The 12,185-nt window shown below is 41.5% G+C and overlaps 1 protein-coding gene across 1 annotated transcript; it reads left to right on the top strand.

The window, feature by feature from the left end:
* The first annotated feature begins 10,149 nt into the window (after positions 1–10,149).
* LOC119539987 (olfactory receptor 2H1-like) lies at positions 10,150–11,088 on the top strand. The gene has a single exon (XM_037843930.1). It carries the CDS (start codon positions 10,150–10,152, stop codon positions 11,086–11,088), a length of 939 nt encoding a protein of 312 aa, XP_037699858.1.
* The last annotated feature ends 1,097 nt before the right edge of the window (positions 11,089–12,185 follow it).

The raw sequence follows: 12,185 nt of genomic DNA, 5'->3' as shown, positions 1-12,185 counted from the left end.
AATACATCCTGTGCTCAGGACCAGCTGTGTCAGCAGGGTGGGATAAAACACAAGATAAGGGTGCTGCCAGTCCATGCCTTCCCCTGTTGTCCTGAGCATATGTAAATGTTCACTGGACACAGTTTGCTTCTGATACCAGCTCACACTCTAGTGGTATATCTGTCCCTGGCAGGGAGGTAATAGTGCTCCTCTACTGTGGCAGGGCACAAACACAAAAGAGGGGTGCTCTGCATGGAACAACTCCCTGCATAGGCCATGGATTGAGACCCGCTGACTATGGGGAACTGTTCTAGTTTGCTAATGCTGCCGGAATGCAAAACACCAGAAATGGATTGACTTCTATAAAAGGGGGTTTATTTGGTTACACAGTTACAGTCTAAAGGCCATGACATGTCCATCAACAATGGGTACCTTCACTGGAGAAAGGCCATTGGCATCCAGAAAACCTGTTAGCTGGGAAGGCACATGGCTGGCATCTGCTTGCTCTCAGGTTGCGTTTCAAAGTGGCATTCTCCAAAACGTCTGCATCAGCTTCAAAAAACCATCTTCAAAATGTCTATCTCAGCTCCAGCTAGCTGTGAGCTCCTTCTGTCTGAGCTTATTTAGTGCTCCAGTAAACCAAACAAGGCCCACGCTGAATGGGCGGGGCCACACCTCCATGGAAGTTATCGTCAGAGTTATCACCTACAGTTGGGTGGGTCACATCTCAATGGACACTGAACCAATACGTTCCAACCCAATCCACACTAATACATCTGCCCCCACAAGAATGCATTAAAGAATATGGCTTTTTCTGGGGAACATAATATGTACAAACCGGCACAGGAACCAATGCCTGCCAGTGAAGCAGACCTTGCTCTGTCTCTTCTCTGTGTGAATCAGATGTCTTTCCATCAGAGCCTGTGTGAGTCATGCTTTTGCTGGCAACCCTAACACCTGTATTGGAGTGGTCTGATGTCTCTTTATGTCTCTCCTTCTGACCAACATCTAGAAATCAACCAAAGGCAAACAATAAATCGAGAAGCATTTATTTGTGAAAATCTGCTAGAACCTCAGGCAAGAATCACAGGTATTTGAGGCTGCCCTGTTAAGGGCTGTTACCATACCACCTCTAATTCAGTTGGTGGTGGTTAACCAGGCTGGCTGGCTGTGAAAATCAGCAGCTTCAATATCAGAGAGGGCTGCATGGATTTACAGCAAAGATAAAAAAAAAAAAAAAACATGCCCAGGGTTTATGCCTGTAAAAGTAACAATCTCAGTAGATTTTACAGCTCTGCCAGCCTGAGTTTACAGTTCCAAATGAGGTGAGCAGTGGACCTGTCAAGAATGTAATGGTGAGTTGCTGGGAATGAAATAGCTGTAGAAAGGCAAGAAGCAAGATAAGCTCTCTACACATTCCTGGCCAACTAGGAAATGACTGGTGTGTCCAAAGGGGACCTAAGAGGGCCTAGCACAAAGTAAAAGCCAAGACAGACTTGACAAGTGCCTGAATTTTTAATCTGCTCCCAACATGCTTACTGATCCATCAGAAGAGGGTGATAGCCTCATGGCTCAAAATGTTTGAGCAAAACTTTGCCCAAACACTGCCTATGCACTAAGCTATGTAGGAACAGTGGAAACCTCTGAGATGCCAGATTCAAAACTAAGATTTTTTGAAAAAACTGAGTAGAAACAAAAGAGCTGTAAATGGTAGGAAAAACAGATTCCACAGATTAGGTTCAAGCAAGTTAATAAAATAGCAACAATTCTTAAGGATAAACCAACAATCTGAAGCTGCTACAATATATCTAAAATGTCCAATTTTCAACAAAATGCTGTGATACACACAAAGAAACAGGAAAGTATGACCCATTCTCAGAGAAAAAAAAGCTGCTGATAGAAATTGATTCTGACTGGGATCAATGGGTCGAATTTAGTCGACAAAAGTTCCAAAGTAACTACTAGAAGTTGTTAAAGGAAACAATTTTTAAAGAAGTAAAGCAAAATATAATCACAATAATAAAACATAAAGGGAATATCAATAAAAATATGAAATGTAAAAATAGCCACCTGGAAATTCTATAGTTTAAAAGTACGAAAACCGAAATAAAAATTCAAAAGATGGGCTCAAAAACAGATTTGAGATGGCAGAGAAAGAATCCAGAAACTTGAAGATAGATCAGTAGAAATTAGCCAATCTGAAGAGCAAAGGGGGGAAAAATAATGGAGAAGAATGAACAGAGGCACAGAGACATGTGGAACAAGATCAACTATGTGAACATAGTTGTAATGAGACTTGGAAAAAAAGAGAAAGAAAAAGAGTCAGAAAAAACTATTTGAAGAAATAATGACCAAAATCTTCCCAAATTTAATGCACATATATAAGAAGTTAGTGAGCCCCAAGTAGGATAAAGACAAATAAATCAATCTCTAGATATATTATCATCAAACTGCTGGAAGCATTGACAAAGGGAAACTCTTGTCAGCAGGAACTAAAAATGCAAACAAACACAGGTATAGGGAACCAACAATGTGATTAACAGCTAACTTCTCCAGAAAGCACCAGAATGACACATTCAAAGTGCTGAAAGAAAAAAAGCTCTCAGCCAAGTATTCTATATCCAGCAAAACTATTCTTCAAAAATTAAGTCAAAATCAAGACATTATTAGATAAACAAAGACTGAGAAAATTCATCGCTAGAAGAAATACCTTACAAGAAACACTAAAGAAAGTACTGTGTGATGAGGGGGAAGATGTCCTATGGTAATTCAATTTACAGGAAGTAGTAAAGAGCACCAGAAAAGGTTAATATGTGAATAAATGTAATGGGAGATGTATGGCTAATTGTATGTGTCACCTTGGCTAGGCGATAGTACCCAGTTATGTAATCAAACACTATCTAGGTGTTGCTGTGAAAGTCTTATGCAGATGTAGTTAACATCTACAATAGTTGACTTGAAGTAAAGGAGATTACTTCAATAATGTGAGTGGGTCTCATCCAATCAGTTGAAGGCCTTACTTGAAGTTTCCCAGAGAAGAAGAAATTCTGCCTCAATGCTGCAGTATAAAATCTTGCCTGAGTCTTTGGCCTACTATACGAATTTCAGACTCAAAACTACAATGTCAACTCCTGCCAAGTTTCCAGCCTGCTGGCCTGCCCTACAAATTTCAGACTTGCCAGCACCAATAATCATGTGAGCATTAAAATATATCTTAGAAAGATATAAGTACATTAAAGAGAGAGAGAGAGAGACAGATAATGATAGATAGGAAGATGATAGATAGATAGATAGATAGATAGATAGATAGATAGATAGATAGATAGACAGACAGACATAGATGGATAGATGACACATGGATATGTTCTATATCTTCACTACAATGGTGGCTGCCTGGGTGTAGTCAAAACTCAGTGAACTGGAAGTTTCAGTCATCAGCATGGCAGAGAGAGACACTCCAATGCTCCATTCCCCCAAGAAAGCTTTAAGCAACAAACAAGATCTGGCAAAACTATCTTTCTCAAAGTTGTCAAAACACTTAAAGGGTTGCAGTAAGAGGAACAGTGCTGACTCCAGAAAAAAGGCAACTTAAAATTTTTCGGATCTCATGGCACCCTTGCTGGTCCCTCCCCCACCCCTCACCAGCTCAGCACAGAGCCAGCCCTTGCTCTCAGTGCTGATCAGTGTTCCCAGTTCCAGAGGGAAAACAGTAACCTTCTTGCACACGCTGGGAACATGTAAGTCTGTGCCAATATGTCTGGTGGCAGCCTGAAGGACTCAACCAAGACACTTGTCACAGGCTCACTGTCTCAGAACTTGTCCTGCATGGAGAGGCATCAAGCAGAGCTGAAGACAACAGTAACAGAATTTAAAATTCCCTAGAGGAGTTGCACAGCAGATTGGAGCTGGCAGAAAAATCATCAGTGAACCTGAAAATAAGACAATTGAAATAATTCCGTCTGAACTTCAGAAATATAAAAAAGTGAAAAAAAAAATGCACAGAACCTAAGACACCCATGAGACACCATCAAGTGTACCAATACACATATTATGGGAATTCCAGAAGGAGAAGAAAGAAAGAAAGAAGCAGAAAGAATACTCAAAGAAATAATAGCTGAAAACTTCCCAAATTTCATGGGAGACTTGAATATACACATCCAAGGAGCTCACTGAACTTCCAGCAGGATAAACTCAAACAGACCCACAACAAGACATATCAAAATCAAACTTTTGAATCCAAAAATAGAGAATTCTGAAAGCTGCAACAGAGAAGTAACATGTCCTTTACAAGGGGACCTCATTGGAAACCATGGAGGCAAGAAGTTAATGGGATGACATATTTAAAGTACTGAAAGCAAAAAAATCACCAACCAAGAATTTATGTCTGGCAAAACTGTTTTTCAAAATGAAGACGAGATTAAGACATTCCCAGATAAACAAAAGCTGAGGGAGTTCATCACCTAGACTGGCCATACAAGAAATGCTAAAGGAAGGTTTTCAGGTTGAAAGGAGAGAACACTCAGCGATAGGTCAAAGTGGCATGAAGAAATAAAGATTTCCAGTAAAGGTAATCACATGAATGATTGTAAATACCACCACTATTGTATACTTGGTTTGTAACCCCACTTTTTAGTTCCTACAAAATCTAAAATGCAAATACATAAAATGTAATGAAAGATCAATGACCTGGGACTTAAAATGTATAATTATGTAATTTGTGACAAGAACAACATAAAGGTGGGAGGCATGGACAGGTATAGGAACAGTCCCTGCAGGCTATTGAAGTTAAATGGTTATCAAACCAAATGAGAATGTTATAGATTTAGGATGTTAAATTTAAACACCAAGGTAACCACAAAGAAAAAATGGAAAAATATGCATATAAAGAAATAAGAAGAGATAAGAGGATTCAATACAAAAATGGGCAAAAGACTTCAATAGACATTTCTCCAAAGAAGATAAACAGTTGTCAATGAACAAATGAAAAGATGCATCAAAAAAGGCATCCAATATCATTAGCCAGTGGAGATATGCAAGTCAGGACCACAGTGGGATCCCACCTCACACCCACTTGAATGGCCATTACAAAAAGGGTGGAAAATGGCAGGTATCGGTGAGGATGCAGAGAGGTGGGGACACTAGCACATTGATGATGGGAGGGCAGAATGGTGCAGCTACGGAGGAGAATACTTTGGTGGCTCCTTGGAAGGTTAAACATGGAACTACTTGACAATCCCACTTCTAGGTATACACCCAAGAGAATTGAAAGCAGGGATCCAGATGGATATTAGCACACCAACAGTCATGGCAGCATTATTTACTCAACAGCAGATGAGTGGATGCACAAAATGTGGTGTCAACAAGCAGTGGAGTGTTCAGCCTTCAAACATGCTGCTACATGGATGAACCTTGAAGTCATCATGTTGAGTGGGGTAAGCCACACACAAGGGACACTTGTATGAAATGTCTAGAATATGCAGGTCCATGGAGACAGAGGGTAGAGTTCAGGTTACCAGGGTCAGGGGAGGAGGAAGAATGGGAAGTTAATACATAATGGGTGAAGAGTTTCTGTTTGGGTGATGGGAAAATTCTAGAAACTGATGGTGGTGAGTGTAGCACAACACTGTGAATGTGATTAATCCCACTGAATTGTATGCTTGGGACTGGTTGAGACAGAAAAATCATGTTGTATGTACGAAATATACATAACAAAGAGAATGAGAGATTAGAGAGACAAAAACAACTAAAGGCATTACATGATCCAGGACTGGATCTAATATCGGAGGAGAAAATATCCAAAAGATCATTAATGGAGCATTTGAAAAAATTGGTTAATAAACTGTCAGATAAATATCAATATTAAATTTCTTGAACTTAATAAATGTATCTAAAGTGGATACATAAGTGAATAAACACCCTTGTTATGAGGAAATGCACATGAAAGAATTAAATGTTCAAGGAGCATGAGATATACAAACAATTGTCAAATGTTTTGAAAATAGATAAGTAGAGAGGGAGATGAATAAATAGAAGGATACAGCAAATGCAGCAAAACATTAAAAGTTGATAGATCTGGGTATATAGTTGCATTGGGGGGAGGTGGTATGTTGGAATTCTCTGTATGGGGTTTGTATTATTTTTGCAGTTGTCCTATGAATTTAGTTTAGAATTATTTCAAAATAAGTTTTTTAAAACTCAGTGAACATTAAAATTTGTGCATTTTACCAACATAAGGAGGTATTAAATGAACACATTAGAGGCCTGAGAGGAGAGACTGGAAATAGGGGACACTTGGAAGGTGGCAAGGAGAAAACAGTGCCTTTGACTCCCCAATGACAGGAACAGTGGATGACCATTTTATTTGCCACCAGGAACCCCATTGCAGGCACATTTCCTTTGGCTCTTCCCCTCCCTTCAACACCATCATTAGTGCCAGTGGCTAATTAATTGTCTGTGGGCTGTGAGGCCCCAAGTCTTGGCAGAAATAATGAGCTGTGTCTCCCCATGGAATGGGAGTCCTGGGTTCCCTCCCTCCCTCCCTCCATCCCTTCATCATGCCTCCTTTTCTACCTTTAGTGCCTCTAAAATAGAGGCTAACTTCTTGTATTGAAGCAACTTTACTGCTTAAAGCAATAGCGTGATTATTGAGCAGAATTTGTATCCCACGCCCTTGCAGCACCTAGTACATGAAGGTCTTTAGCAAAGAGCTCCACAGCAAACAGCTACCTCTGGCCTCTCTTGGCCTCACCAGTCCAGAAGACTGATGGTGGTGGGATGAGGTTAGTGCTATGGCGGGATGAGGTTAGTGCTATGGCCCCTGCAGCCAGTCCACCTGGGTCCAAATCTCAGCATTGATGCTTACTAGCTATACTTCCCAGAGAAGGCTATTTATAGTCTTGGTGCTTTGTTTTTTTTTTCTGAGGAGCAATATACATGAAGTGTTTTAAAAAGGACTTGGGTTTCTGAAGAATAAACTTAGAGAGTGAAAGTTTTTTAGAGTCTCAGATTTGGTTCCAGGTATCCATTAAGGCTTTTGGGTCTACTGTTGACTCGGCCTTGTCATACTGTGGTCATTTGGCATATCTAGGTGAACCTTGCATAAGAGTAACCTCCAGGACAGCCTCTTGACTCTATTTGAATTCGCTTAGCCACTGTGTTATATTTAACAATAAGGAAATAACTGAAACCACGGAACTATAATCCATAACATTCTTTGAAATTTGCTAACTACTTGTTAAATTGCACTTGGAAAGTTATCACTACTATGTATATATGTTGTATTCTACAATAAAAAATACGATTTTAAAAAAGTGCTTGGGGAAGGAAGCACTAGTGATCGTTACTGTTACTTGAAATCTAAGCTCTAATCAACTTCAAGGATGTACGATTCCTCCATAGTTTGCCTTTAGTTCTCATTGTGAAGCTCAGTGGAGGATCAAGTGGAGGCTCCAACCCGTACAGAAGCTCCCTGTCATGGAGAAGCTCTGGGAGCAAGACAATGAGGAGCTGTTGACTTGATTGTGGGTAAGTTGCAAGTTTTTTCTCTTCCTGAGGCCCATCAATTTCCACATGTCCTAAACAGTGGAGCTACCAGGAGCACCAGATTTGGAATCAAACAAATTACTAATTACCTCGCGGAGTGGTGGTGAGTCACATATTCAGGAATTGTTTAGCACACAGCCTTGTATGTAGGAAGCACTCAACAAGTGGTAACTGCTTAAGGCAATAGCGTGATTATTGAGCAGAACTTTTATTCCATGCCCTTGCGGAACTTAGTACATGACTGGTGCTTTGGGTGATTGATAAATAAACACATGCATGCATGAATATGGAAAAGTAGTGCTTATCTTTTGTTGGTGTCAGCGAAAAAAGAACCAGGAGAAAGAGGATGAGGAAAAGAGATGTTCTGAAAGACAAAGAAAAAGAGAGAACAGAAAGAGCATCAAAAAGAAGATATAAACTGAAGAGATTCAGAACTAACATACAGAGTGAGATGGTCAGTTTCCAAGACAGAAAGAATGTGAGAAATGCAAGAGTAGATGGATAAATAAATCACGGTGGACACTTGTTGAGAGACAAAGGATGTGATACTATCAAGTTTAAAAAGGAAGGATGAATTAAAAATGATCAGCATAATTCTTACCTCTTCAGGGGTGAAGAAGGAGATGTGATCAGGGAGGAGTACACACAGAAGGCTCCCAAGAAATTGGTAACATTTGTTCTATTACTAAACTGAGGAAGCTGGGTACATGTGCCTATTATTCTGTAAACTCCATAGATATGTTTTGTACACTCTTTTGTTTGAATAATTAGCAGTTTCTTAAAGGAAAAAAATCTTAACCTCAAGGAGAAAAGTAATGATGAGGAAGGAATATAAAAGGAGATTTAAAAAAAAAAAAAAGAGGGAGACCTGACCAAAAGGGAGATGAGATGTAGCTGTTATCACAAGATGGAGACCCTGTGATGGGAGTGATCAAGCCATCCACCAACTCGTTTCCCCCTAAAAGGCTTTCCTACAGGTGTCTGTGCAGAGTGGACTCTTGGTTCCTGCCTCTCAGCTGCCAGGGTGGCTGCTCCCTCCCACCACCATCTCTGACTCACCTTTTGTGCCCCACACACACGCTTTCCCAGCAAACCCAGGTCACCTCCTGCACAGGCTGACTTGACTCACCCCCACACCCCACCCCAGCTTCTCCTTTACTGTGCAGACCTCCTTCTCTCACACGCCCATCAACCCTGTATTATTTGCCTTCACTTTCTTGTGTTCTTGAAATTTTCCCAAATATTCCCCAGTGTTTTTCATGTGCGTGAAGCTATTTTCCCACAGCAGGGCCTGGACACATCAGCCTATACTTTGATTAAAGCCACTTTCAGTGACAGCTGAAGAGGCCAGGGTCAGGCAGACATTGTCTGGACTGGATCTTTTACTGGAAAAAAGTTGCTATAAAGGACATTATTGGGATGAATGGCAAAAATAAGAGTATGGACTATAGAGCAGATAATAATATTTTATATATAAAAATTTCCTGCATTTAGTAATTGTGCTGTGTTTCTATGAAAGATTTTCCTTTTGTTTAGAAACTGCATGCTGAAATATGAAGGAGCGAAGAGGCTTGATATATGCATCCAACTTTCAAATAGCTCAGAAAAAATGTAATTGTGTATATAAACAGAAAGATGGATTTTTTTAAATATGACAAAAATGTTAACAATTGGTTAATCTGGATAAAGGATATGTGTGATTTCTTTAGATTATTCTTGGAAATTTTGAAAATGTTTATATAAAATGCTTTTTAAATCTAATTAGGATTGAACAGAATTAAGGAAGCATTATACAGATTGCAAATTCTATTTAAATGTCTGAATCTGAACCTTGCTATTGATGTCATCTTATCCGAAAGACAAAACATAAAATATTGGTATCATCATCTTCATTTCTAAGCCCCAATACTCACAGATTTTTACAGTTACAGAACAAGACAATACCTGGCAGCAGTTTTGATCATATTTTGACATGTTGCACAAAATGTTAAGTTCAGGATAGGACTTTCATTTATAGAGAAAGTTCTTGTATTTAGTTACATAAATCATAATTTTTTAAAAAAGGGCAAGATTACCTAACTGATCTCTTTGCGAATGGGGCACTTCACAGAGAGGAGAAATCTCCTTAGTCCGTACTCTCTGCCATTGGTCAGCTTCCATGCAAATAAAAACGAAGTAGATAAAACATGAATGATTCTAGGAAATTTATGACCCCGATAGAAATTAACTCTACAGGGAATTTTTCCTGGGCATGTATAAGAGAACATTCAGAACACTCACAGGGCTCAGAACAAAATAGATGCTCAATATTTGACTGCTGCATTATTGAAAACCAAATAAATCCACAGTTTGCATCAACCTTCTTTGTCCCCAAACAGCAAGTCACAGTTACAGGTAAGAGCTCCATCTCTGTCCCAGCACATTTCAGGTTTCCTCACCTCCACGAGATGATGTTTGACCAGGGGGAAGAGTGGAGGAAAAGGAGTTGCTGGATGGTAATGTGAGAGGAGGGGGGACAGAAACGTCCACCAAGTATGACCGGACAAGTACCCAGGCTGAATTCTCATAAAACAGGTTGGAGCAGCTGTCTCACAGCTCTCATCCCTCTAGGGTCTAAAGAAGCAGACAATGGTCAACCAAAGCTCCCCAGTGAACTTTGTCCTTCTGGGCTTCTCTGATCACCCAGAGCTGGAAAAGTTTCTCTTCATGGTTGTCTTGACTTCCTACCTCCTCACTCTAGTGGGCAACACACTCATCATCCTGCTGTCCGTGCTGGACCCCAGGCTCCACTCTCCAATGTACTTTTTCCTCTCCAACCTCTCCCTCTTGGACCTCTGCTTCACCACCAGTTGTGTCCCCCAGATGCTGGTCAACCTTTGGGGCACAAAGAAGACCATCAGTTTCCTTGGCTGCTCTGTCCAGCTCTTCATCTTCATGCTCTTGGGGACCACAGAGTGCATCCTCCTCCCAGTGATGGCGTTTGATCGCTACGTGGCTGTCTGCCAGCCCCTCCGCTATGCCACCATCATCTACCCTCGCCTCTGCCGGCAGCTGGCGGCTGGGGCCTGGGTTATGGGTCTGATCCAATCAATAGTTCAGACACCACCCACCCTCCGCCTGCCCTTCTGCCCCCACAGGCAGGTGGATGATTTTGTGTGTGAGGTCCCATCTCTAATTCGACTCTCCTGCAGAGACACCACTTACAATGAAATTCAGTTGGCTGTGCCCGGCATCATCTTCCTGGTTGTGCCCCTCACCCTCATCCTTGTCTCCTACGGTGCCATTGCCCAGGCAGTGCTGAGGATTAATTCTGCAAAAGGGCGCAAGAAAGCTTTTGGGACCTGCTCTTCCCATCTCATCGTGGTCACCCTCTTCTACAGCTCAGTCATTGCTGTCTACCTCCAGCCCAAAAATCCCTACGCCCAGGAGAGGGCCAAGTTCTTTGGTCTCTTCTATGCAGTGGGCACTCCCTCACTTAACCCACTGATATACACCCTGAGGAACAAGGAGGTAAAGAGGGCATTCGTGAGGTTGCTGGGGAAGGAAAGGGACTCCAGGGAGAGCTGAAGGATAGCTGCTTAGTGTGTTTTCTGAATTAAGAAGAGCTTCTTCATGATTTTTTGAGCAAGTTTGAGCTTCCCAGTCCACTGACTTCCCCCCACACACCTAACCATTACAGTGGGTCACAGAAGAGACCATATATCTAAGTGAGAGAGACTACTAAGAAGAGGCAGCTTAAGATAGATTAAACTCAAACACTTTCATGCCTGTCAACTTTTAGTATTTCCTTTCTTCTACATCTAGTTTTGCTGTCTTCACCTATAAGATACCCTGACTCTGCAATGCCCATTTCTGGTTATATAATCTCCCTGCAATTGTCATGGCAATGCAGAAGAATGACTCCATCATGGCACCCTGGAGTCCTTATACATATCCGTGTCGGCCACACAAGCAATGGCTTGAATCACATGTAATCTGAGACATGGCAAGATGCCTGTGATCCCCCTTGAACAGTAGAGGATGGGAGGCTTGTTAGGTAACTCAGGGCCAACTTCCACTCTCTTCCTTATAGCCCCTCGGAGAAAGTTTGTAAGAGTCACCTCTAGCTTCTCCAAAAAGCCCTTTACGCTTCTGCTTTTCCCACCATGTAGTTCAAAAAACTGACAATCCCCATTATCCACAGGAAAGCCCCACCCCTCCCCTCTGCATCACAACAAAGGTAAGAGCCCAGGACTCACATGTGCCTCTTCCCCCCCTTTCCAAGGACCCCTGCAGGAGCCAAGGTTAGGTAAGCCAGGGCCCCTCCACAGCCCTCATTCTCCCCTCTCCTCTTCCAGGCTCTTTGATCTAATAAAGCTGGCTTTTCAGGCATTCTTGGCTGGCTGGCTATCTAGGTTTGTGCTTCATCACACCAAGAACTTGCAAATACCATCCAAAACAGTCACATCCCAGGTTCTGATGAAGTATCGGGCATTCTGCTCCATGTCCCTTAAAATACAGCTGATGAATATAATGAGATTTTGCTGCAGTTTAAAATTGGCTCCTCAGTAATGAGGTATGCTACAACTCACATGGCAGCCATCTGCCCCTTTTGTTTCAGTGTCCTTTTTGATGTATAAGACAAAGACCCAGGGAGATGGCACCTTTAGCTACTCTTCCTTTCA

Source organism: Choloepus didactylus, chromosome 7, assembly GCF_015220235.1.
Source record: "Choloepus didactylus isolate mChoDid1 chromosome 7, mChoDid1.pri, whole genome shotgun sequence".
NCBI classification, from domain to species: domain Eukaryota; kingdom Metazoa; phylum Chordata; class Mammalia; order Pilosa; family Megalonychidae; genus Choloepus; species Choloepus didactylus.
This window is presented reverse-complemented; position numbering and strand designations above follow the sequence as displayed.

Bases quoted from the DNA above. Each gene is read 5' to 3' on its own strand.
- LOC119539987 (XM_037843930.1), top strand. From the start codon at position 10,150: ATGGTCAACCAAAGCTCCCCAGTGAACTTTGTCCTTCTGGGCTTCTCT.